The sequence below is a fragment of the Peromyscus leucopus genome, chromosome 14, assembly GCF_004664715.2.
Source record: "Peromyscus leucopus breed LL Stock chromosome 14, UCI_PerLeu_2.1, whole genome shotgun sequence".
In the NCBI taxonomy this organism is placed as follows: domain Eukaryota; kingdom Metazoa; phylum Chordata; class Mammalia; order Rodentia; family Cricetidae; genus Peromyscus; species Peromyscus leucopus.
In genome coordinates, this window is record NC_051075.1 from 88633847 (window position 1) to 88660872 (window position 27026).

Consider the following 27026-nt stretch of genomic DNA (forward strand, 5'->3'; position numbering starts at 1 on the left):
AAAAATCACTCATTTTACATTAGTTTTTAAAAAATATATATGATTTACTGTAATTACTCAGGCAGGTTGAATTGTAACCCTATACACAAATTCATGTCTACACAGAACCTGAGAGTGTGACTTTGCTTGGGATAGGTTTCTGCAGATATAATCAGTTAAAAGGAGGACGTGCTGGATTTAAATTGGTCCTATGGGTTCTGGTTCTTGCCAACATAGTGCAGAATAAAGACCCAGAACAAGTGCACAAGAAAGCAGCCGTGTTGACAACAGGCAGGTATCACACGCCACAAGCCAAAGAATTGAAGGAAAGGCAGGATCCTTACCTTGGGAGGAGTGCGGCTCTGTACTCACCTTGATTTCAGACCTCCAGATTCTCCAAAAGTCTGAGCGTACGTTTCCACTGTTTTTAATTTTATGAATTTGTGTGTTTTGCCAGCATGTATGTCTGTGCATGATGTTCATGTCTGGTGTCCAAGGAGACCAGAAGAGGGCACAGGATTCCCTGGGACAAAGGTCACAGATGGTTGTGAGCCACCATGTGGGTGCCGAGAATCGAACCACTGAGCCATCTCTCCAGCCCAGGTTTTACTGTTTTAAGCCAACCAACTTGGTGATCCTCTGTTAGGGCAGACCAAGGAAACTAATTACTGAGGGGTTTTCTTGTCCTCTATGAACTCTGTGTGGGAGAAGAGCGCCTTGCTGTCTTGCCCTAGCCATCCCAGGAGGCGACTTTGTGTGGGAAGAGAGGACGGGGCGACAAAAAGCAGCAGAAATCCCCACACCTGGACTCTGTAAAATGCTTATGAAATCAGCTTGCTCCCCAGTCCCCTGGAAAAGCAGAGTTCTTTCTTTCTTTCTTTTTTTTTTTTTTTTTTTTTGGTTTTTGAGACAGGGTTTTTCTGTGTAGTTTTGCGCCTTTCCTGGAACTCACTTGGTAGCCCAGGCTGGCCTCGAACTCACAGAGATCCGCCTGGCTCTGCCTCCTAAGCGCTGGGGTTAAAGGCGTGCGCCACCACCGCCCGGCCAGAAGAGCAGATTTCTTAAGCATAGGAACTTGCTTTAAAATTTTTTATTACAATTAAATTTTCACAAACACAAATCAATTAATCTCAATGAAAATAACTCATGTTTACATCATATTTATAGACAAGCTGTACAATAAATATATAAAATGCAGTCACAGTCTGTACTTCAGTCATCTTCTTCCTCTTCATCACTGATCACATACTTCTTGTGCTTTTTATTGGCTTTATCATCATCTTCGGCTTTCCTCTTTCCAGAAGATTCACCTTCCTAAACAAATAAAAATATTTACAGTCTCAAAGTCCAAAGAGAACATTTCTAGGGAAGTTTATCTGAGTTGAATAATTCTCTACTAGTAAAGTAACTTAAAAAAGATCTTGCAAGGGCTTGCTTCGGCAGCACATATACTAAAAAGTGGAATGATACAGGAAGATTAGCGTGGGCCTGTCCATATTTTTACTGAAAAAAAAAAATGCAGGGCATGGTGGTGCACACTTGATTCCAGCACTTGGGAGGCAGAGGCAGGCAGATCTCTGTGAGGTACAGACAAGCCTGGTCTACATAGTGAGTTCCAGCCCAGCTAAGTCTACAAGTAGGACTCTGTCTCAAACAAACAAATAAATAGTGAAAAAAAAAAGAAAGAAAGAAAGAAAAAAAAAGACAACTTTGCAGAGTTCCAGCCCAGCAGATTGTCTTGTACAGGGAACCACTGTAGGCACAGACAGCCACAAGGGTATGGGTGATGGGGTCTGCCCTTGAAAAGGTTGAGACTCAAAGAAGTTTCACCTGGGCCAGCAGCATGGCTCGGCAGGTATGGCACACATACACCCAAACACACGCTCTCTCCTCTCTTCTCTTTCATTCACGGGCACACGGCTTCTTAATCTAAAACTGAGGAGTCACTTGTCCCACTGGAACATTTTCCCAGTCAGGTACTTCATCAACATTAGCTCTCCTTTCTCATCGGCCCACTTCTTTTCCCTATCTAGAATTCAGGGTTTCAGTAAGTGTCCATTTTTAAAATAATTTTTGTTTGGATAAATTAAAACCCGTACCATAAAGAATTTTGAGAAAATATTTAAATAATTTTTGTTTGAACATATTAAAAATTCACATCATGCCAGGCGATGGTGGCGCACTCCTTTAATCCCAGCACTTGGGAGGCAGAGCCGGGTGGATCTCTGTGAGTTCGAGGCCAGCCTGGTCTACAGAGCGAGATCCAGGACAGGCACCAAAACTACACAGAGAAACCCTGTCTCGAAAAACCAAACAAAAAAAACCCTCACATCATAAAGGTTTTTGAAAAAATATTTAAAGACATCAAAGGCCTAAATACAAGCAGAGAACCTTTTAAAACAACTGAAATTCATCCTGCACAACCCTCTATAGTAACAAAACTCTGGAGGTTTTCTAAGAAAGAACTTTGTCAGGCAGAATTCAGCTTCACATTTAAGTCAACATCCCTTCAATAAAGTCTTACATTGGCTGACACTTCAGAATTATCACAAACCAACCCTTCACATAAATGATGAAGTTGGATTACATAGCCCAGAGGCAGGCTGCTTGCTTAGGATGAGACCCCCGACCAGGTCACTAGCACCACAAAAACAACTTCAGTGGACAGACACACAGCTTGAAAGTTAGTCAGGGAAGGGTACAAAATGTTTCGAGATGCAAAATGCAAGCTGGCATGCCCACATTTTTCCTGATCTCCTTGCCTGGCCCTCTGAGAACAAGATGACAGCCGGCACTTGTTTCTTGCCTTTTATCCAAATGTTTTCCTACAGGCTGGGAGTGCCACAGGAGAGCTCGCTCAAAGTTATGAACCCATACAAGGACAGTAAATGCTCTTCTATGTACTTCCCAGCTGGTGGTCATGAAGGGACCCCATTGACACCACTGGAAGGCTCTTACCCCCAGGATGTGACAAGTCTTCTCCTTCCCTACTCTCCAGCCTAGAGCAAACCAAAATCCTCTCCAGCCCGGTCAGCAAAGGCAACACTGACTTGGCTTCCCACCGAAGAGTCTTGCAAACACATTACATGACTGCACATAAACAGTGTTCGGTGTCTAGCTCTAAAATTCTTTAATGTTAGCGTTAGATTTGAGTGGCTGTAAGAACTGCCGTGGTACTTCTAAACATGTATAACATTTTTCAAAAAGCTCCCAGAAGGGGTCCAGTGACAGCCTGAGGTCAGGGCTCCCCCAAACAGAGTCCAGTCCAGGACTAAACAGCTGTGGTTCACCTGCCAACACTGACTCCCCAGAAGCAGCAAGCAAGCACAGCACAGGAACCCCTAGATCCACAAGGGAGCCTTCAGGACCTTATCTCATGAAACTAGCTAGGCATGCAGAATGCTGCCTTACTGAACAAAGCTGAAACATACATTCCTGCGCCATACATGCGTGAAACAACAAAAAACATTAAGACTGAACTAACACTTGATAATGTAGTCAGAGCACAGGTTCCTACAGACACAGGCAGCTCACAGGCTGGGCCATAGGCAGGGCTGCTAGCGGGTTCCAGAAAGGAGAGGCAGAAGAAGGGAGAGAGAGGACCAGACCCCTAACTAACTTCTCAGCAAGCAGCCTGCTGAAAGAAAGAGCTCTGACCTCCCACACCTTTCTTTCCAGGTGCATCTCAACCTTTCAACGCGGTGTTTCCCTTTCTAGCCCCCTGGGGAACAGCCACAGACAGTCCCCACTGTTTCATTGTCTTCAAGGGAGGAAATGAAGCTTTCTGCAGGTTTTACTAGTAGAAATGAAGGGGCTGGATAAAGCACTCTCCTTTACATGCGCTCCATTAAGGCCGGGGAAGGCAGGGCAGCATTTCCTGTCAAGCTAGATGTCACTTTGTTCCCACACTCCTATCTGTGTTTTCAACAGTACAGTAACTTTCCCAGGCAGGAGCATGCCATGTACCAGAAGAACAAACTCAGGGAAGTGAGCTGACCTGCCCCAAGGCATGCAAATGGGAACTGGCAGGTATGGGCAGCATCCAAACTCAACAATCCAGCTGATGAGAATCGTTTCCTTTCACCTGTTTTTTGAGATAGGGTCTCACTCGACAGCACAGCTGGCCAGGAACTCACTATGTAGCCACCTGCTTCGGCCTCCCAAACCTGGGGCTATGGGTATGATCCACCATGCCTGGGTAATCTAGCCTGTCCCTCACCCTCAAAGCTGACTCTGGCATAGCAGTGGCTCCTGATGTGGGTATCCTGACACCCAAAAGCTCCCCCACATCTTAGAAGCATAGCCAGGTTCCTAGAATCTGGGGATGGGGTGTTGTTGTACAAAACAGAGCAGGAGGATCCTCTCAATTCGTCACTGTCACCCACGGGCACCACGTGAGCTGCAGCAATAGAAGAGGCAGCAGCAAAGGCTTGGAGGCCGAGGTAAAACACTTGCTGTCAGGGAAGGCAGGGAGGGTACAAAGCACTCAGAGAGTGCTGGGGGAACCGACCGACAGGAAAGAGCAGCTTCTGTAAGAGAGAGCTGGAAAGCTTGCACTTTCCCAGCCCAGCCAGCGGCAGGAGGATCTGACAGGCATATCTTTTACTAGGAATAAATAGTTCCATGGCACCTCTCAATTTTCACGGTTCTGCTTGCCAAGGATTAAGCATCTGCTTGGATGACAACCCCCATTTGCCAACTGTTCATCACACTGTAAACGCACTATTAAGATGTTATTTCATTTAATCCACAACAAATATGTTGCAGAATAATGTTAACAAATTCTGTCTATAGCAAGCTACTCTCAAGAACATCACGAAATATTAAATGTGGTAATCAACATTAACCTGAGAACATAATTTTGCTTCACATGAGAAAAGAGTTCATAAAAGCCCAAACTAATTAAAATAGCTCAAAAGCAAAAACAGGAAAATATCTATTTCCTGCAATATGGCAGACCAGTACTTAGAAGAGCCCTCTCACTGAAAACAGCAAACAATGACGGGTAAACTAAAACAAAAGCATCACCAGAGGCCAGAACTAAGCGAAAGCAAGAAGGCCGAGAGCAGTGGGGCACTGAAGCAGGCTCCTCCTCAGACCACTGAACTAGGATCATGAGCACCGCCTTTTATGCCTGGCATGGTGGGCAGAACAGGAGACGAGGGCCAAAGCCTTTAGTGTACAAGTGGACCAGGATGTAAGCCTGGCACTGTTTCTCTGAGTCAGGAGTCTGCAAAATCAAAAGTATTTATTTGTGTTGAATGTGTGTGTGAGGGGTACATATGTACTCCAACACGTGTGCAGAGGTCAGAGGGCAATCTGGTGGTCAGCCCTCTCCTTCCACTATGTGAGTTTCACAGGTCAAACCTGGTTGTCAGGCTTCACAGCCCAATCAGCAAGATCTCAATCTGAGACTACAGTTCCAGGTGGTCCTGGGCGGCTGATGCCCAGGGCACCGTGCAGAGACACATACAGATCAGCCAGACCTAGCTGTGCTAGGTAATCTGTAATCTCAGCACTAGCAGGACGATCAGGAGTTCAAGCTGATCACCCACCCCTACACAGTGAGTTCAAGGCCTGCCTGAACTACATGAAGACTCCAAAAATCAAACCCAAACTCAAAAATCATCTTTGGAGAACTTAATCAATCTAGGCACCAAACATTCCTGTGGAGGGGGCTGGAGAGAAGGCTCAGTGGGTAAGAGCACATGCTGCTCTAGCAAAGGACCCAATTTCAGTTCCCAACACCCATGTCAGGTGGCTTACAAACCTCTAACTCCAGCTCCAGGGGATTGGATGCCCTCTTCTGGCCCCTGTGGGCACCCATATACATGTGCACACATACAAATAAAAATAAATCTTAAAGAAAAAAAACAGCATGGCTATCAGCTCAGTAAATCAGAATCATTCCATCACAGAACGTACAAAAAATATGGCACCATAAGATACAGCCAGCAGAAACAGTAGGAGATGCTAGAGTCTGTGTCTCAAAGGCTGAAATGCTAACCCCCAAGGTTAGAAGGGCTTTTGGAAGGTTAGCTTGTGTAGCAGTCTCCTCCTAGGATTAAAACATTCTGTCCTGCAGGAAGTTCCTTCACCAGGAAGGTAAACAACTCAAAACAGCTGGAGGAAGTCCCTGAAACTGACCAGACTCACTACACCCATCCCTGCCAGAGTTAAAAATAAAAGCTGAGAGTCCCACTGAAGATAGCCGGAAGCTGAGCTGTTGACAAAGACTCTGAGATGGACAGAGCTGCCTAGATCCGGACCAGCGAGGAGACCCTGAGACCAGACCAGCTGCCAGAAGTAGAAACCAGCAGAGCTGCTAGAAGACTTTTAGACCAACTGAGGCACCTGGAAAGGACACTCACCACCCTGTTGAGCTGCCTGAAGGCTGGCAATGTGCTCCAGCTTCCCAGCTTTTCTGAGCTGTCACCCCTGCTGGGGTGGGCCTTGGTGATGGAGCTGTCTTTGAGTCATGTCTGATCATGTAAGTAACCCCTCACCCATATTCCTGTAGGTAATCCCCAAAGAACTTACTGGTTCACCAAACTGGACTTTGGTCTGTCATGGTTCCCTATCTGAGGTGAGTAGACTTGTGTGTCTCCCCAGGGCAAGTTTTCGTCACACAACAGTAAGCAGGACAAAGGCAGAGCCTCACGAGTGGAGTGAGTATTTACCCAAATGTGGGCCTCACCCCACGCAGCTTGTGGACTAGCACCTTGTGGAGAAGTCCTTCGTATGTGTCTCAGAGCTCCTTGTCATCCAGTAACCAAGGCCTAAACACAAGATAACCCTAGCATTCAGTACACGCGGCTCACCTCATCACTGTTGAGTTTCTTCGCTTTGAGTAATCTTTGCGCCTTGTCTTCTTCTGAGCCCTCATCGCTGTCTGAGGAGTAGATTCTAGCGCGTTCCTCTGAAAGCGAAGGAATCAGATCGAATCATTTTCATAGACAGTTACCTATTCATTCCTGAATATGAATACCTCCATTTTCTTCTCTCTGTACATTTTCCACTGAGTTTCCACTGTTTTTTTCCAGTTTCCACTGATGTTTTATTTGTTCCATTTTCTTGAGTGTGTGTGTGTGTGTGTGTGATGCATGTGTGTGCACATGTGTGTACATGCATGTGGAGGCCTGAGGTTGATGTCAGGAATCATCCTCAGTCCTTGCATCTCATTCAGTAAGACAGACTCTTTCTATCAAACCTAGAGCTCACCAATATGACCAGTCTCACCTATCAAACCTAGAGCTCACCAATATGACCAGTCTCACCTATCAAACCTAGAGCTCACCGATATGGCCAGTCTCACCTATCAAACCTAGAGCTCACTGATATGGCCAGTCTCACTAGCCAGCTTGTTCTGGGGGTTTCCTGCCTCTACTTCCCAAAGCTGAATTACAGGTCCCCAGATCACACAGGTTCTGGGGACCTGAGCTCCAGTCTTCATGCTTGCGTGGCAAGTGCTTTAGCACTGAGCCTCCTCAGCCCCAGTTTAACTTTCCTTACAGTTTTAAATATGTTAAAATGAACCAGACCCATTCTTTTCAAATATAATGCCTCCCAGCTTCCTACGTCCTTGCGAGGTGAGTACTGTACTATGCTGGGAACCATTGAACTCATCTACCTGGTTTTACTCTCTAGTGAACTGAATGTTATATACCATAATCCTTGAATGTATCTCTAATATTTTGTACTAAAAATGTTACAGTTAAGATTTTTGTAATGAATTAGCATTGGCAAATGAAGAAGGCTGCTGTACTGTGCTCTCAAAAATAGGTAAGATATAACAGGTCAGCTGACCAAATGAAGTCCTGCAAGAAAAGTCAGATGAAGGGGAATTTAGGTGTTTTAAGACCTATCACTCAGCCAAGACCAAGCCAGGATGCATGCTGGTCCACATCCTTATACTATGGTCTATATGGTTTATATGTGGTTTTCAAAGCTGTCAGAGTGGACCAAGGGAAGGGCTGCGAGGAAGCCCAGTGGTACAGCAGTTCCCTAACAGAGCTGATGAGGTGAGCAAAATGGCTTTCGGAACATTCATTTCCTGTGCACTGGGATTAGCAGCAAACGCACTCCTTGTTCAGTCCTTGGCTGGTGTTCTAGGGACCGACCATCAGTAGGGCGTTTTATTCCAGATGACACACGAGAAGTTCTAAGGGGTTGTGGAGCCTTTCCAACGTCACTGTTAAAAAGTGGCACAACTAGCTGGGCATGGTGATACATGCCTGTAAGCTCACACTTGGGAAGCTGAGGCAGGGGGATTCCAGTCTGCTTTTCTTTTTTTAGTGCATTATTGATTTTATTTACTGTGTGGGTGTTTTGTCCACATGTTATTGATTTTATTTAACGTGTAGGCGTTTGATCTACATGTATGTCTGTGTACCATGTGTGTGCCTAGCGTGTGCTGGGGCCGGAAGAGGGCATTGGACTTCCTGGGACTAGAGTTACAGACCGCTCTGAGCCATCCGCCTCATCTGAACACTGTAGCGATCCAACAGAGTATCCTGTCTGTCTGGGGTTCAGTGTGTGCTGAGTAAGTGAGAGCACCATGAAATGCACACCAAGCAGAGGGGTCTGCAGAGCACAGCTCAGGGAAAAGCGGGCGGGGAGGAAAAGAAGGCACCACGGCTCTCAATAGCTGTATCTCTTCATACCTGGCAGCTCAGCTCAGTGAGGTGGTTTATGCCGGGAACATCAGCACTAGAGAAGCTGAGGCAGGAGGATTGCTGAAAGTTTGAGGACAACCTCAGCTAGAATGAGACCCTTTCTCAAAACAAAAACAAAATCCCTCAACCTTTCAAACTGGAAACAGAAGGTCAAGGGGTCAATCTGCAAGGGCCCTGATGTGGTGTACATGCCTGTAACCCCAATGGCAAGGAGCCAGGCAAGGGACCTGTCTGCAAAAGCCTCCAAACACAAAACACCTGGAAGGGAGTCACAAAGGTCCTACCCTCCCAGGACAGCCTCACACAGCGTACAATGACTTCGTCAAGAAGATGTGGCAGGGGACACTCAGGAACACTGACTCTTTCAGATGTCCAACGGCCGGCAGTAAGCGCCTGTGCAAGGTGACACACAGGACGAGGGTCTGCACCACTCACCCCGAATGCCCCCTTTGTATCGGTTTTTAATGGCTGCCAGGCTGATGGACTCCTCGCCTTCCTCCTCCTCGTCGTATCGGTCAGGCTCCAGGTAGCTGGCGCTCAGCCCTCGCTGGTGCTGCTTCTCTCTCATGCGGCGCTGCTGAGACTCCCTCCTGATGGAGGCCCTCAGGCGCTCTTCTTCTTTCTGTAAGAAAGCAAATCAACCAGCTGCTGTGGCTTGAAAGTGACCCCAATTTCATGTGTTGGAAACTTTATCCCTAGCTAGTTAGTTAATTCGTAACTGATAAGTTAACAGGCTGACTGATGGGTTGTCACGGGATTGGCCGTGACAGAAGCGAGCTTTCTCTGTCACCATGATTTCCAACACGCTGGAATGCAGCAAGAAGTCCCTCATCAGCTGCTGTTCCCTGGTTCTGGACTTTCTAACCTCAAAACCTTTTTTTAAAATTCATTTTGTTTATTTTGTTTGTGTGTTTGGGGTGGGGGGGTGTAGGTCAGAGGCCAGCGATGGGAGCTGGTTTTATCCTTCCACCATGTGGGTGCTGGGGTAAACTTGGGTTGTTAGGCTTAAGTGGAGTACATTTCTTGCCTTACTTTTCTGACAGGATCTTAGCCTACACCAGGCTGGCCCAGCACTCACAATCCAAGAATGCCTGAGGCTCTAGGTTTAATTCTCAGCACCACAAACCAGACTCACACAACTCTGTGAGACTCTGCTTTAGGTCGTCTTCACTGGACTGCTGTGCCTCCTCCTGAGCCTGCCCACCGAGTTCTGACAGGACAGACTGGTGTAGTGATTTAGTGGTACTTGACTTGTGAAAACTCAGGGATTTCAGTGACCGGTTTTTGTGGAACTCTCAAGCCTGTTGGAGGAGAACCCAAGAGCCTGCATCCATTTTATCACGATCCCCACATAACTACACTTGATAAATGCTTATGAAATTAACCTAGCCCACTGGAAGGAGGGATGTCCAACAGGAGATAATGAACACGGTTTGGGCAATCTGTTCTTTTTGTTTGTTTTTCAAGATAGGGTTTCTCTGTGTAGCCCTGGCTGTCCTGGAACTCACTTTGTAGACCAGGCTGGCCTCAAACTCACAGAGATCCACCTGCCTCTGCCTCCCGAGTGCTGGGGTTAGAGGCGTGCATCACCACCTGGCTACAATCTATTCTTCTTTTCTTTCTTTAAATTTTCTTTTTTTTTAATTTTATGTGCCTGCATGTATGTCTGGGTGAGGATGTCAGGTCTTCTGGAACTAGAGTTACAGACAGCTGTGAGCTGCCACGTGGGTGCTGGGAATTGAACCCAGGTCCTCTAGAAGAGCAGTCTGTGCTCTTAACTTCTGAGCCATCTCTCCAGCCCCGACAGTTTGTTCTTAATACACAAAACTATTCCTGGATGAAAGTTAACCAACATACCTTAATCATCTCTGTGCGCTGGCACTCAGGGTCACGACCAGCCATTGGTAAGATTCTGATCTTCTGTGTCTTTGAACACCTATCTGCAAGTGACAGGGTCATCTTCCTGTGTGTGGCACTGTCTGTGGAGTGAGGCCTGTGGGAAATGAACAGAATTCCCGCTTATTAACATCTTTATGAGCCAGTCATACCCTCGTCACAAAACCACTTTCTAGTCAAGGAAGTAGGCAAGACCACTGAATCAGGTATTCTACTTGGAGGGCTGCAGACCTTCCTTTCTCCAGCTCAGTGAGACAAGAAAAGTGAAAAAGAGAAGGCTGGGGTGAAGGCAGCTGGACTAGCACGACCACCAGAGGCAGGAAACAGCCCGGCTCAGGCAGTGTTTTGGACACTGTTTTTTGCATCTGACTTGTCACAGCTACCCCATGAGGTAATCCCACAGAATGAAAGCTGCCCAAGGTCACACAAGGAGCCATGGATGCAGGCCAGATCCCAAGCCTAGTTTAAATGCTACAATTCTGAAAGTTAGTGCTCCCTACAGATTGCATGTCACCCAGGAAAGGGAGAAGCACAGTGCCCTCACCAGTGCCCAGGGTGCTCCGGTTTGTCAGGGGACACATTCCCACAAAGGTCTGGACACAGCAGCACTAGGCAGTGGACAGCCCCAGTATTCACATCCCCCAGCTCAGTGCTTTTCTAACAGTAGCATACACAAGCTCTAACTACCAGTTGTCTCCAGGTCAGTTTTACATTTGACCAGCATAGACACAGCACTTCAGCTCTCCTGGAGGGACAGTGGTCACTGGAACTAATACACAACATTCTGTCTTACATCACAGCCTCTGTACGTCTGGTTGGAAGGACCTGGCTCCCAAAAAAAGCAGCCCTGCTGTGCTTCCAGAACCAAGAACTGGCTCCGGGTCTGTGCTGTGGCGTCCATCACAGGGAGCAGGCATCAGAAAACCAAACGACTTTCCTAGGAGCACTTACCTGAAGGTGAGCTTCGTTTTAAAGACTGCCTGTCCCTGCAGCCCAGTCCCTTGTCTTATGAAAAGATGGTTGTGGTCACCCTGCAGTGGGGCTTTGTACACATCGAACACTTCATTCCCTAAATGCAGGGACATGCTGAAGAGAAAAAAAAAAAAACACTGTTAACATCTAAAGGCTTTTACGCTACAGCTTTACTTCCCTGAAAATGTGATCCAACTACTGTCTCCTTCTTTATACAAAACACAGGAGGAAAGACACCATGATGGAGAAAAGACTTTCCTGAAGTCCCAGCGAAGGACACTTTTCCTCACATTGTGACTGGTATACAATGGGGCTGAGGGGAGGGCTTGAGAGTCTACACTTACATTGGTTACTGTCTCCCACCAGCCTGACATAGCCATAGCCTCCAGCTACCATTTCTCTCAGGTTTTCTAGCCAGTCCCAGGAGTAACTAATGGAGATTCTCTAACAAGAGCTGGCCTGAGTAGGGCCGGAGCCCACCACCGTGTCTTCTCCCGCACTGTTCCGGGCACTCACCTTCCATCCGACCACTTGACTATCCGAGCATTGCTCTCTTTCACTTCATTTCCCTCCTCATCTCGGCGCACCCTCCATCTTATTGTGTTTTCCACCTGTGGTAAAACACAGAACCTTAGCAAACTGTGCCTGTGGTTTCCGCTCCAGAGACAGACAGTCACAGAATAAGCACATGTAGGTACATGACAGAAAAACAGACACCAGTGAAATCCTCTTAGCATATTAAGAGCAGGAAGAACAATAAGTGTAATAAAATTAAGTAAATTTCTGAGCTGCTAGTATGACGATGGCCGTTTACAGCCAGGGCTCTGAGAAAAGCTCTGAGGTACAGGAGACAAAGCCTGAACCCTGAAGAGGACTTTGGAGCTCATACACGAGAGGAAGTCATCTCACAGACCTCAAAACTACTAAAAGTAAGACCGAGATACTCTGCCTACTGGTCTGCTGAGCCAGGGAAGCCCCCTCCCCACACACATAGGGGGACTTATCACCTGCAGGATGGAAAAATGCCAGAGAGATTTAGAAAATGAGCCACTGCTATGGAAATTAAAAACTTGATGGGCCTTCCAGGAGAACACGGCACATTAAATGCATGCGTTTATCAAGCTGCATGCTGGAAACACAGCAAACGGGGGTGGGGGTGGGGAGTAAACTCATTCACAAGGACTAAAGAAAGAGAAAGACCCAGGTGCTGTGCTGCGTATCTGTGCTCCCAGCACGGGGGATACGGCAGGAGGAGGACTGCGGGGGGAGGACTGCGAGGGAGGGGGGGAGGACTGTGGGGGGAGGACTGCGGGTCTGAATTCAGCCCAGGCTACAAAGTAAGGCCTTGTCTAAAGAGGCAGGGTTGGAATGAAGATAGCAACAAGGTGAAGCAAACACCCCAAGTCCATGGGTGGCCTGTGAATGTTCATGAGGCACGCGCCCGTAAAACATATAAATATATTTAATCTTTAAAAGTTTTTTAAATGAAAACAACCCATCACTATTCCTGCTTCCCCTCTTCTGTATAATAGGTTAGTGTGCTAGCTGGTTTTTGTCAGCTGACTCAGAGAAATCCAGGAAGAGGGGATTAACTGAGAAAATGCCTCCATCAGATCAGACTGTAGTAAGGTCTGTGGGGTATTTTCTTGACTAATGATTGACATGGGAGGCCAGCTCACCCTGGGCAGTACCATCCCTGGGGCAGGTGATCCAGAGTTGTATAAGAAAGCATGCTGAGCCGGGCGGTGGTGGCGCACACCTTTAATCCCAGCACTCGGGAGGCAGAGCCAGGTGGACCTCTGTGAGTTCGAGGCCAGCCTGGATTACCAAGTGAGTCCCAGGAAAGGCGCAAAGCTACACAGAGAAACCCTGTCTCGAAAAACCAAAAAAAAAAAAAAAAAAAAAAAAAAAAAGAAAGCATGCTGAGACGGGTTGGGGATTTAGCTCAGTGGTAGAGTGCTTGCCTAGCAAGCACAAGGCCCTGGGTTCGGTCCTCAGCTCCGACAAAAAAAAAAAAAAAAAAAGAAAGAAAGCACGCTGAACAAGCCATGAGCAGAGAGCCTGTAAGTAGCATTCTACAGTGGCTTCCGCTTCAGTTCCTACCTCCAGGTTCCTGCCCTGACTTCCTTCAACGATGGACTATGATATGAAAGTGTAAAATGAAATAAACCCTTTCCTCCCAAATTTGCTTTTGGTCATGGTGTTTTATCACAGTAACAGAAACCCTAAGACAGTTAGCTACATATAAATATATAAATATATAAGTATAGAGGTAATGTCTTAGTTACTTTTATAGTGCTGTGATAAAACACCATGCCCAAGACAAATTATAAAAGGGAGAATTTAATTTGTGCTCACTGATTCGGAGAGTTGAGTTCATGCCCACCACGGCAGGGAGCATGGCAGCAGCAGGCAGACAGCAGTGCTCTGGAGCAGTAGCTGGGAGCTCACATCTTCATCAACAAGCACAAGGCAGAGAGAGCTCACTGGGACTGGTGTGGGCTTTTGAAATCTCAAAGCCCTCTCCCAGTGACACACTTCCTCCAACAAGACCACACCTCCTAATCCTTCCCAAACAGTTCCACCAACTGAGGACCAACTATTGAACTATATTGCCTGTGGGGGCCCATTGTCATTCAAACCAGCACAGGTATTGTCAACTGAGAAGACATTTTGAAAGACGTCTTTGAGGACTCACTATGAGGTCTCATCCTAAAGGAATGAAGCACATGGTAGTACTTCTAAAAACAGAGACACACACAGCTGGTTCCTGGTTCATTAAAGAACTAACTGTACCATCAATTAACTCTAAGACTGTTCAACCTGTCTCAACCATCACTCCAGAAACAAATCTAGGGTCACTTTCAATCACATCCCAAGAGTAAAGGAAAGTTACCTATATCAAACATGGACATTTTGTACTTTGAAGCACTTGAGATTTTAGAGCAAAATACTGATGTCTACACTATGATATCCACACTGGAATGTATAGTAGGTATAATGATACTCATTGCTGTACCACAGCACAAAATGGGAAAATGCCAAAATGATTAAGCTGAAAAGGAGAAAAGAACTACCACATTAATTTATATAAATGATAAAAATAATGAAAAGCAGCAGAAAGAAGTCAGAGGCATTAAAACGACCATGAGAAATGAATATTGCTAACTCTAAATCAATACATACATGTTCCAAGCAGATAACATTGACAGATGAGCCAGCAGTATAGACAGTGGAGGGCAGAGCAGAGCAAATAAAAAAAGTCCAAACCTACCAGCTGTAGATCTTGAGCAAATTATTGGCATTTTCACCCCTTTCTTACTTGCTCTGTGGGATCCCCTAGAGCAGACGGGTCACAGACGGCTCTAGACACTGTACCCTTAGTCAGGGACCATCTCCACCAATGTCACTTAGACACCAGGACACTCTGGAATGTGGTAGAGATAGTCCCACTGGAATGCAGAAGCTCACCCCCGGGTCAGGCATGCGTCTCAAGCCTGTAATCCCAGCGTCCAGGAGGTGGAGGTGGGAAGAGCATGTGTCTAAGGCCAACTTGGGCTATCTAGTAAGACTGTGCCTTATTTAAAAAAGCCTAAACTGCAAGGGCCTAGGTTTAGTTCCCAGGCATCAGGTCAGGGACCAAAGATGCAGCTCCAGGAAGAGTATGCAGAGGCCAATCCCCAGCCCACAAGGATTCTGAGAAGACAGATGGCTCATCTGGTTGAAAGGACAAGGGACACAAAACCATCAGAGCTCAAGGGTGAGGTCCGTGTCCCAGATTCACTCTACAAAAGGGAAGCAGACAGCATGGTACCTTCAGTTTCAACCTGGTTCTCCCTTCTTCATCCAGCATCTCTTCATCTTCAAATTCATCTTCATAATACTGAGGATCAAAAGGCCTACAAGGAGTTTTTAAAATAAGCTGTTAATTCTGTTTCATAAAAAGTACTACCATGATGCAGTTATAGTTATCACAATCAACTATATCAAAAATCCTAACTTTAAAGACCACAATGTTCAAATAGTTTGAAGCTCAACTTGAAAGTATTCAAAATATGCTATAATCCAAAAATTTTAATGCTGTTATATATTTACTTGAAATAAATTATAAACAAGGCTAAACATTCCAAATAGCAGGTGTGGTGGCACATACTTTTACTGCTAGTATTTGGGAGGCAGAAGCAGGTAGATCTGTGAGTTCCAGGTTAGTCTGGTCTACATAGTGAGTTCCAGTCCAGCCAGAGCTACACAGTGAGACAATGTCTAAAAGAAAAAAAATTTTCTCAATTACAGAAGCCTTCCAGAGGGGGAAGCATGAAAATCACCCAGGTCTTTTGAGTGTGAACTTAGGGATCCCATCAGCACTGTTCACCATTAGCTTTCTGGTGTGAGTGTGAACTTAGGGATCCCATCAGCACTGTTCACCATTAGCTTTCTACTGTGAGTGTGAACTTAGGGATCCCATCAGCACTGTTCACCATTAGCTTTCTGGTGTGAGTGTGAACTTAGGGATCCCATCAGCACTGTTCACCATTAGCTTTCTGGTGTGACAACAGCGTCTCCAGCGGCCAGCAGGTCTCACCACTTCTCACTGTAGTGTTGCTGGCTGCCGTCGTTCCTAAGTGTCCCCTCATTCATAAGAAAGCATCAACAGCCACAATCAGAGCGTCTCCCCAAACACTAGGCCATGCTTTTTGTAGCAGGATGCTTGACTTACCTTTTCAGATACAGAAATGAAGCTTCCATTTCTATGTTAATCAACTCAATGAAAGTAAGCAAAACACATTCACATATACCCGCATTTCTTTTCTTTCTTTCTTTTTTGTTTTTTGGGTTTTTTGGAGACAGGGTTTCTCTGTGTAGCCCTGGTTGTCCTGGAACTTTGTAGCCCAGGCTGGCCTCTAATTCACAGAGATCCTACTGCCTCTGCCTCCTGAGTGCTGGGATCAAAGGTGTGCACCACCACCATCCGGCCAATACCCACATATTTCCAGCCAACACTCAGAAGACATCTTAATTTCCTTACCTGGGCTCTACACTGAGGAAATTGGGCAGTTTAACAAAATATAAGTCGTTTCCTAAGTCAGTGTTTACTTTGGGGATTTCTACTTCTATTCTGGTCTCAGGTATTGGCTCCTCCTCCTGCTGATCCTGAGGCAGGCCGTTTTCATCCTGGTACAAGAAGGCAGAAGGTCAGAGCTGTGGGGACTGGGTGTCAGACCAGTTGAGCTTCCACATTTTATTACTCAGGGGAGCAAGAAACACTCTTGGTTTTTATTTTGTTCTTCGTTTTGTTTGAGACAGGATCTCACTCTATCATCCAGGCTGGCCAACAACTCACTACATAGCCCATGCTGGCCTCAAACTCACAGAAATCCTCCTGCCTCAGCCTTCCAACTACTGGGATTATAAGTATAAGCCGCCATGCCCAGCAAGAACCATATTTAGATATTATCTTAGGGCTGATGCACCCTCAGTCCTCCGCGCTATTCATCTATCTGCAAAACATCTTAGTTTGAAAAGCAAGGCAAGGCTGGCTACGTCACTGCAGAGCATCCGGGATCTAGTATCTTCCAAAGCTTCGCTGACAGAAGCGTTCACTCGGTCAGCACTTACACAGTCAATCTAAGGGCATTAGAGAAGATTAGCACCACACGGTGAGCCTGAGGCCAGCCTGGGCTACATAGCAAGGCCCTGTTTCCAAAACTAAACTTTTTAAAAAGCAAAAGGGAAAAGAATGAAGGAAAAATTACTAAGACAGCACACATTTATTTGCATGAATAAGAAAAACAATGAAGTGAAAGGTTCTCCAATGCCAGGTCATGATCTCAACCTGTGAGGCACAGCACCACCTCATGTCAGCCATAGTCACGACATCTACAGAAAGTCATCTACTCACTGTATTTTCATACGACAATTTAGTTAGCGACTAACTTTCTTGGAGAGAGACCCTTCACCTCTGAGACTTCGTCTCACTGAAATATGGGCCGGCTCACACTAGTACTCGGACTTACCACAGGCTGTCCTGGAGTAGGGGGCTTGTCTTCTCCATCACTCCCTGAAGATATGTCATCTGCACCGCCGAACAGGTCCATGGTTCCATTGTTATCTTCAGTGCAGAAGGAAAAATGCAGAGTGTTAACACCTGCTCTTCACTTGAACGTCCCAAGAGTTCTGGGTCAGCTCCAGGAAATGTGTGTGGAGAGAAGACCATTGTCAAGTGTGTGCAGAGACACAGGCACATGCACAGGAAGCTCCTCCTCCTCCATCCATCTCTGTATCCTTCTCTTTTCCCTTACTGTCCAGGAGCCAGTTTTTTCTCCAATTTTTACCCCAGGCTAGATCCTCAATTTGGGCTAACACATTCTGTGTCAGGGTTACACATCTGTGTCTAGCCAGGCCCCATCTCACAGGCAGAAGAACATCAGTGAGGCACTCATCAAAACAGGAAGTAAAAAGAAAGACAGAAGATGGTCGAGCGCTGTCTGTGATTACAGAAGTCAGAATTCCCGGTGAAGACATGGTCTAGGAGAAAACTATGACACTGACTTACAGAGATGTGGCACAGGACAAAATCACTGGACAGCAAGGCAAAGGTGGCCTGAGTACTGGAAGTTCATTATACGACGAGCAGGAACATGACTATGCCTCCCCGTCCCTCTCTATTCCTTTCTTAGCCCCTACCACCACCCCCTACTGGACATGTGAGGTTACTTGTCTCTTCAATCTGCACACCTAGGCACCGGGCTGGCAAGTTCTACAAAGAAGATGCTTCGATCATGGTTATACTCCCAGTGCCTAGAACAGCCACAGTATACAGCAGAGCCTCCAAAAACATCAGTGACCAAAATGAAACAATGGACACAGCCCACCTAATTCTCACAACTCTGTCAGGGTCTGCATCAGCCCACTTTGTATCTTAGAAAACTAGTGAGAAATCTGACCACCCAAACACGGCAGGTCATCTGGGTCCAAGGCGCACTCAGGCAACTACTGAGCAGACACTGAAGTAAACCCTCAAGTCTGCTGCTTTGTCTAGCTTCCCTTTTCTCTATGGTTGACCCTCTAAACGTCTGCCTCAGTTACCGTGTTCCTTAGGCTCATTTCTCGAAGCTCTGGAGTACTGTCTACTTCCCACGCAGCATACATAGTAAGAGCTGCACAGACCCAAGTATCCGTCACAACTGTACCTGCTGGCACTTTCATACTAACATCTTCACTGCACGGCCATCTGCCATTTGCACACAGGTTACAGAGATGAACACGTACATCTTCACCTTTATAACAACCCTAACCTGCATTTCTATGGATGAACTCATTCTGTAACCCAGTCAAGGACCACTCCTTCATCTAATATTAAACTGTTAAAGTCTGAGAACAGTAAGGGAAGTCAGTCCAGGACTATTCTTATTTAGACTGAAGAACACAGTGTCACTTCCAAACAGACCAGAGTGCCGGGCGGTGGTGGCGCACGCCTGTAATCCCAGCACTCGGGAGGCAGAGGCAGGTGGATCTCTGTGAGTTCGAGGCCAGCTTGGCCTACAGAGCCAGTCCAGGACAGGCTCCAAAGCTACAGAGAAACCCTGTCTCAAAAAACAAAACAAAAAAAACCCAAACAGACCAGAGGTTCAGCCCCGCCCCCTTGATAAATTCACTCAAACTATAAACAAAGAAGCAGGTTCTTAGTGTGAGCTCAGCCTCCTGGCCCTTGATAAATTCACTCAGACTATAAACAAAGAAGCAGGGTCTTAACAGTGTGAGCTGCAGAGTTCACTGACCACATCCACACAGTGTTCTGTGAGTCACGCAGTCTCAAGGTTTGGGAGTGCACTACAGTTCAAAGGACAGAGTTAGGAACTAGACATGGGTACAAAAGGGCGGAAACTCAAGGGCTACCTTTGGGCACCTCGGTGTCGCTGTCGGCTTCGGAGTCGGACGGAATGGCGTTCTTGCGCTTCATTCGTAAAACCTCATCTTCGCTGTCGCTGCCCCTTGCAGATTCTGAAAGAGCAGAATTAGGTGTGCACAGTCACATCCAAGCTTTACAGAGAAACTGCAACATTCATGCAAGGCAATCCAGTTCTGCAGTAAATAGAACAGGATGATGATATATGTAACAATTTGTATCGATAGAAAACACATTATGCTAAGTCAAAGAAGAAAACCTAGCCTGGCAGACACAGTGCCTGGATTCGGATACGAAGGACACAGTTCTAAGGAACTAATGAGGCCGAGGCACAAGGAGACAAAAGCATAGTGACAGATCAGATCAGTAGGTGATGAGGGGCAGGCAAGGGATGTGGCTATAAAATGTGTCTCATAACATGCTGTCCTGTATCGTGATGGTATTACATATGTCCTATATTATGATGGCATAATCTAAAAACATGTCAACACTAATTAAACTGCACACAAACAAAAGGGTGGAGATGTAGCTCAGTCATAGTGTGTGTGCCTAGCATGGCCAAGGCCCTGGGTTCATCTCATCATAGAAAAACAATTACAATGGGGGTGGAAGCCAGGGGTGGTGGTGCATACCTGTAATGCTAGCAGTTCAGAAGCAGAGGCAGAAGGGGGGCGGGGACTCAAGGTTAGCCTGGGCTGTGTAATAAATTCCACGCTGATCAGGGATGTACAGAGAGACCCTGTCTCCAAAACCAACAATACAAAGTCAACCTTGCCACACACATACAAACACACAAGATACATTCTCTTATACTTTTTTTTTTGTTTTTGTTTTTTGAGACAGGATTTCTCTGTGTAGCTTTAGCACCTTTCCTGGAACTCACTCTGTAGCCCAGGCTGGCCTCAAACTCACAGAGATCCGCCTGCCTCTGCCTCCCAAGTGCTGTGATTAAAGGTGTACGCCACTACCGCCTGGCTACTTTTTTTTTTTTTTTTTTTTTTTTTTAAAGACAGGATAGGTAAAGATTTTGTACCCTGGCTGGAACTTGTTATGTAGACCAGGCTGGCCTTGAACTCACAGAGATCTGCTTGCCTCTGCCTCCCACGTGCTGGGCCATGTATTAATTTAAAAAAAATAGCTGAATCATGACCAGGGGATTATGAGTTCATGGCTAATCTGTGCTAAACTATAAGATCCTGTCTCCAATAAATTATTTTTTCAAAGAACCTAGATTTCTAAAAGCAGAAACTTTTGATAGAGATGAGAAAATCAGTATTGTAGCTTATGATAAATTATACAGACACATTATAGAAGAAAGGAACAATTGTGAGGAAGAGACAAGTCTACAACTATTTTCTAGATAGTTATTTCCCTTAAAAACTTCATGAAGAGCTGAATATGGTAGTACATGCCTGTAATCCCAGCTGGATTGGGGGCTGGAGGCAGTCTGTGAGTTCCTGTCTCAAACAAAACAAAACAAAACAGCAGACTCTCTCTGACCCGTTCTTAAATTAATTTGCCAGTATTGTATGGGCCTTAAATTTTCCGACAACCTCATAAAGAATCCTTTTCTGAACTAGTTACTAAATATTTACGGAGCCCTATGCATGGCCTATGATTTATATCCATATTGGAAAATATCCTGTCCTTTACTAAAAAAGGTCAAAATGTGGTTCTGAATGCTCCTCATGAGATGTTACAGGAGCAAATCTCCCTTTGTACTTAAGCTTCCCAAGATAGAACCAAACTGTAGTTTAACATGACCAATCACCTACAGAAATGAAGTAATCCATATACTCCTTCTGAAAGACTTAACCTAAGTGGGGTGACTTATATAATACAAAGAATTCAATCTCTAAAATATTTTCATATTCTAATATGAAGAATGTGTTGATTTGAGCTGAGCAATCTGACAGTTATAAAGGGGGGACCCAGGGACAAAAATCAGGGTGTATATAGAATGTGTTGATTGGGCTGAGCAATCTGACAGTTATAAAGGGGGGACCCAGGGACAAAAATCAGGCTGTACAGTTGCTGTGCTCTGCTGGCCTTTGACCTCCAGCCACTTGCTATGGCACATGAGTGCACACACATACTGTTATTAAACACACACATACACACAAATTCTAGGGTGGGACATGGTACCCATATCTCAGTACGACTATACGGGACGGTTTAATGATGCCATCATTACTGCAGGCATATCTGTCATACATGCTTGTCAGTTACCCTGGGAAGTAGAACCAACTCAGTTCATTTAGCTTCTCTAGCACCATACATCTCTAAGGCTGTGCGCTTTAGTATTTTTCTCTAATCTAGTCAGTTTATAAATGGAAGGGGAAGACGGTAAAAACAAATGGAAATGTAGAAGAATGGGGAAAGTGTGTGAGTGAGTGTGTGTGTGTGTGTGTGTGTGTGTGTGTGTATTAGAGTTTAAAAAGTGAAAATAAAAGGATAGAAGAGAAAACAAAAATGAAAACCAGGATAATAAAGATAGGAATAAAGGGAATGGAGAGATGGCTCAGTGGATAAAAGCATGGGCTGCTCTTCCAGAGAACCCAGTGATTTCCAGCAACAATGTGGTGGCGCACAACCTGCTGTTTACTCCAGTTTCAGGGGACTTGGACACCCACTTCTGGCCTCCATGGGCATTGCATGCACATGATGCACAGATAGGCATTCAGGGAACACACTCATTCGCATAAAATAAGATTAAAAAAAAATGTTTAGAAAGAAACGAGAACAGAGTAGGTGTTTCTACTGAATCACACCGGTTCCCATGAATCTTTACCTGACTTCTGGTCCTGCTCCTCATCATCATCGGAATGCCTTCGATCTTCATCTGAAACTTGTGGCCTTTCATCATCAGAGTTCTGCATTTTCTCCTCATCGGACACCTGTGGCCGGTCCTCATCGTCCGAATTCTGCTTCTCATCGTCATTATCAGAAGCTGCAGGATGCTCGTCATCAGAATTCCCCTTTTCCTCCTCAGACAGCTGTTGTCTGTCATCATCTGAAAGCTGGGCCCGGTCCTCATCCTCTGAGTTCTGCATCTTCTCCTCCTCATCATCGTCGTCGTCGTCATCGGAGTTCTGCAGCTTGTCTTCATCAGACCCTTGCTCCCGCTCCTCCTCATCGTCCTCAGAGTTCTGCATCTTTTCATCGTCTGACTGGTCGCTCTTATCTTCTCTGTCCCACTTTTCATCATCTGACTGTGCTTTTTCAGAACCTTCTGCTTCTGAACGATGGCTCCCCTCATCTGATCTGTGACCCTCATCATCCTCATCATTGTGGGCTTCAGATCCGCTGTGCTGATCTACATCAGAGGGCTCATTATCCTCATGGTCAGATCGCTCAGAAGCCTCTGACCTGTTATCTGACTGTTCCGAGTGATTGTCACTACCACTGTGATGGGAGGCTCCCTCCTCCTCGCTGTCATCTCCGAACAGTTCCTTGTTGCTGGGCTGTCCAGAATCCCCTCTGTCATCTTGGTCACTTTCGCTGCCAGAGGCGTTGCTGCCAGAAACACCGTTCTCCTGATCGGAGTCGGAATCAGACCCAGAATCAGAATCTGTGGGATCATGCAAACAAACACAAGGTACCTCAGCAAAGTAAGGAACTCTAAAAGTCCATCTCAACTTGATAAAAGGCAAACACGAACTGGCCAAACTGTTGGAGCCAACTTTCTCAGTGTTCCAGAGGCAAAGAAGTTTCAAGAACCAGGAGAATGTTCAGTTAAGAAAAATCAGCAGCCGGGCAGTGGCAAACACCTTTAATCCCAGCACTTAAGAGGCAGAGCCAGGAGGATCTCTGTGAGTTCGAGGACGGCCTGGTCTCTAGAGCGAGATCCAGGACAGGCACCAAAACTACACAGAGAAACCCTGTCTCAGAAAAAAAGAAAAGAAAGAAAGAAAGGAAGGAAGATCAGCAGACTTGCACTCATCAAGCACAGTAGCCCACACACACACCTATAATTGAAGCAACTCAGAAGGCTGAGGCAAAAGGATCAACTCAAATCTGAGGCCAGCCTGGATAACAGTAAGTTCCAGGACATCCTAGGCTACAGCATGAGACTGTTTGAAAAAGCTGAGATAAATGGATACATAAATAAAGTAGAACTCTTCCTGTTCTACCTCACCCAGCCCCACCCTCCACTGCCTAGTTCACCCACACAAATAAGTAAACAGTCCTGCATTTGGAACCTGTACCAGAAATGCAGCAGGAAGAGAAAAGAAGAAAAATGAACAGAGCTTAAAAGCATAAGTATAGAAAAAAAAATTGTACCAGGTACCACCAGATACAAAATATATGCATGGTAGAGTCCTAGGAGAAAACAATAGCTAAAGAATTAATGACCTAAATTTGATGAATCTACACATCCAAGAAGTTCAGTGAATGCCACACTGGAAAAACTTAAAGGGATCCACACCTAAACATATCATCAAGTTATCAAAGAATTGTGAGAAGAGGAAGACTGTGTCATACAAGGGGTGCTTTATAAGGATGACAGCTGATTTTCATCAGAAACTACAGAAGCAAAAACAGGCATTTAAATGCTGGAAGATTGTCAAATGTGCTAGTCAAGAACACCCCCGCCTGGCAGTGGTGGTGGTGCACGCCTTTAATCCCAATACTCAGGAGGCAGAGGCAGGAGAATCTCTGAGTCCAAGGCCAGCCTGGGCTACAGAGTGAGTTCCAGGACAGTCAAGGCTACACAGAGAAACCCTGTCTTTGAAAAACAAAAAAAGAAAAAGAACATGACCCCTAACCATGATTCAGCCTGACCTAGAATTTTATACCTTGCAACTGCGCTTCAAAATAATTTTAATAATTTAAAGGGTTTAAAATGATCACAGAAAAACCAGAAATTATTTTAGGATGAATGAAAATGAAAACATTACACCAGTTCTTTGGGGACAAAAGGAAAAGCAGTGTTGCTCAGGGGGAAATGTATAGCTACCACCACCTACATTAAAAGGAAACATCTCAAATCAATAATCTACTTTCACATCTTAAGAGATCAGAAAAAGAAAATAAAGCCCAAGCCGGGACAGTAGTGGCACACATCTTTAATTCCAGCATTTGGGAGGCAGAGGCAGACAGATCTCTGAGTTTGAGACCAGCCTGGCCTACAGAGTGAGTTCTGGGACAATCGGGGCTATGCAAAGAAACACTGTCTCAAAAAACCAAAATAAGAAAAGGAAGCCCCAAAATAGCAGCAGTAAGGGAATAACAAAGAAAATAAAATTAAAAGACAGTGGAGAATCAATAAAACCAGAAGTTTGTAGGTTTGTTTTTCCCATCATATAGGCTCTTCTAGTCTTGGTCTGCAACTAGGATATGGACCAGGCTGACCTTAAACTTGTGCCAATATTCCTGCCTCTTGTCTTTTGAATGTTAAAGATTACAAGGATGCACCATCATGCCTGGCTAAAATTTCATTCTTTAAAAACATTAACAAAATTAAACCTTTGGGCAGATTGTCCAAGGAAAAAAATGGTAAGACTCAAATTACTAAAGTCAGGAATGGAAGTGGGGATGTCATTATTGACCTTACAGAAACAATTGTAAACCATAAGTAATGCTAGAAACCTAGATACATTCCCTCTAAGGTCAAGAACAATATCTACTTTTGCAATTCCCATTCAATATTATAAAGAAAGTGCTAGCCAGAGTAAGTAAAATACATAGGTAAGAGAAAGAAACAGCATAACTCTCTCTAATCAAGATGGCATGGTTTCCTATGTAGAAAAAACTAAAAAAGCCCAAAAACTATTACAGCTAATATATTAGCTGCAGGATAGCAACAAGACACAAGATCAACTTGCATTAGAAATGAAAAATATAAAATAACTACTTGCCAGGAGTGGAGGTACATATATGTAACACCAGCACTCACTGAGGCAGGAGAATTAGGAACATAAAGCCAACAAAGGCAACATACACAGCAGAACCTGTGAAGAAAGAGGAAAAAAACGGAAGGGAAGAGGAGGAGGTGAAGGCAGACAAGCAGGCAGGCCTACCAAGTATCACCCTATCACATCCATTCCAACCTCAAGTCCAAGAGCCATTGTCAAGGACGGCACACCAGACCCGGAAAGGAAATCTTAGAGTGTCCACTAACTTAATGATAAAATGGAAGAAAACTGTAATGACCTTAAAAGAAGTTTTAAAAGGGAAGAAAAGATAGAGCAAAAGCTTAGAATTGCAATCATCTCTACACACTTCCCTACAGGAAAGCACTACAGAGTACATCTCACTGTCCATGCTTCTCTTCAACTGTGAATCAAAAAGCACTGAGCTAGGGAGACGGGAACCTGTCTTCTCATGATTATGTCCCCAACACCTAGCAAGGTAGCTAGAAAATTATAGGGATTGTTGTTTATTGAATGAATGAAATGCAAAACCTTATGGAAGTCATAGGAAGGTTTACATAGAACTGTGCCTCGAAGAGACAAGAATAAACAAAGAGGAAAAACTACTAGCAAAAGTTGTGGGACCAGAGTTAGTATACAGAGATATTCCTGGCTTATCCTAATTAGAGCTGTCACAGCAGAATTCCGTTCTCTGTACTTTTACCCACTGCTCCCTTCACTACAGAAATATAAACTGGAGTTGGTGAAAATCGGGGGGGGGGGGGGGAAGACATTGATACAGGCTAATTTGGGCCTGGAGGGCTGCAAGAATTCCGAAGTTGGTCTTGGATCTTTCCTCGTTCCCAGTTACTTCCATTCATATCTCAAACAATTCAGAGACCTGTGCTAGAAACACCTCCACGCACCCTATAACTCATCACCAAATCTTCTGTCACCTCTCTCCCAGCACCCCACAAGCTCCCCCATTCTTACATCACAGACAGGGAAAGTGATCCTCTGAACCGGCCCTCAGCTCCGGCGCGTAGTCCTTCTATGCCGCCCCACCCTGATCCTTCCCAGACCCTTCATGAGCATCTACAGTCCCCCATCATCTCACGGACTTCACCCAGGAGGGCGTGATCAGGCCGGATAACCATGGAACAGGTCTCCACTTAAGTCATTGCCACCCCTCATTCGGCCAGGTGTGCACAGCCGGGCGCAGACCACACGTCCTCGGACTGCTCCCCCCTGCTCCCCCCCACCACCACCACCACGAGCCCAGGCTGGCCCCCTGACCCTCGAGGCGCAGACTCCGCGCCCGTCCCCCGGGAGAGGCTGGCACCATCGGGCATGCAGGGGGCGCTGGGCAACAGCGCGGGAGCGCCACGGTGCCGGGCGGCGCGCCTCCAGCCGGAAAGCAACTCGGCACCCCGGGCGCCCATCCGCGGAGCCCGCCCGCCCGCCAGCCAGCCCGCCAGCCTGCCGCACCTTTGCGCTCCGCCTCGCTCTCCGCTTCGCTCCCGAAGAGATCTTCCATGTCGGCCATGGCAACTCGGTCCGCGGCCTTGGCCTGGACGACTCGTGCCTCCTTTACGGCCGGAGCCGACCGAGCACGACAGTGTCGTAAAGGCCCGCACAAAGGCCCGCTTGGCTTCTGTGACCTAGTTTCCGCGTGCGCTCGGCCGTCTCCGCCCCCAGGAGTGCGGACGCTCGCCCGCCCGCCCGCCGGGCTGCCCGCCGGCC

General features: G+C 46.0%; 1 protein-coding gene across 1 annotated transcript; it reads right to left on the bottom strand.

Annotated features, from left to right (window-relative positions):
• Positions 1-1107: 1107 nt before the first annotated feature.
• Positions 1108-26912, bottom strand: Leo1 (LEO1 homolog, Paf1/RNA polymerase II complex component). The gene is made up of 12 exons (XM_028865076.2): positions 26772-26912; positions 22220-22999; positions 19419-19523; positions 17537-17631; positions 16549-16694; positions 15337-15421; positions 12039-12133; positions 11502-11636; positions 10512-10647; positions 9090-9276; positions 6801-6898; positions 1108-1293 (listed from the first exon to the last, which is right to left on the bottom strand). The coding sequence occupies exons 1-12, from the start codon at positions 26827-26829 to the stop codon at positions 1192-1194; spliced, it is 2022 nt and encodes a 673-aa protein (XP_028720909.1). The 5' UTR covers positions 26830-26912; the 3' UTR covers positions 1108-1191.
• Between the last annotated feature and the right edge of the window lie 114 nt (positions 26913-27026).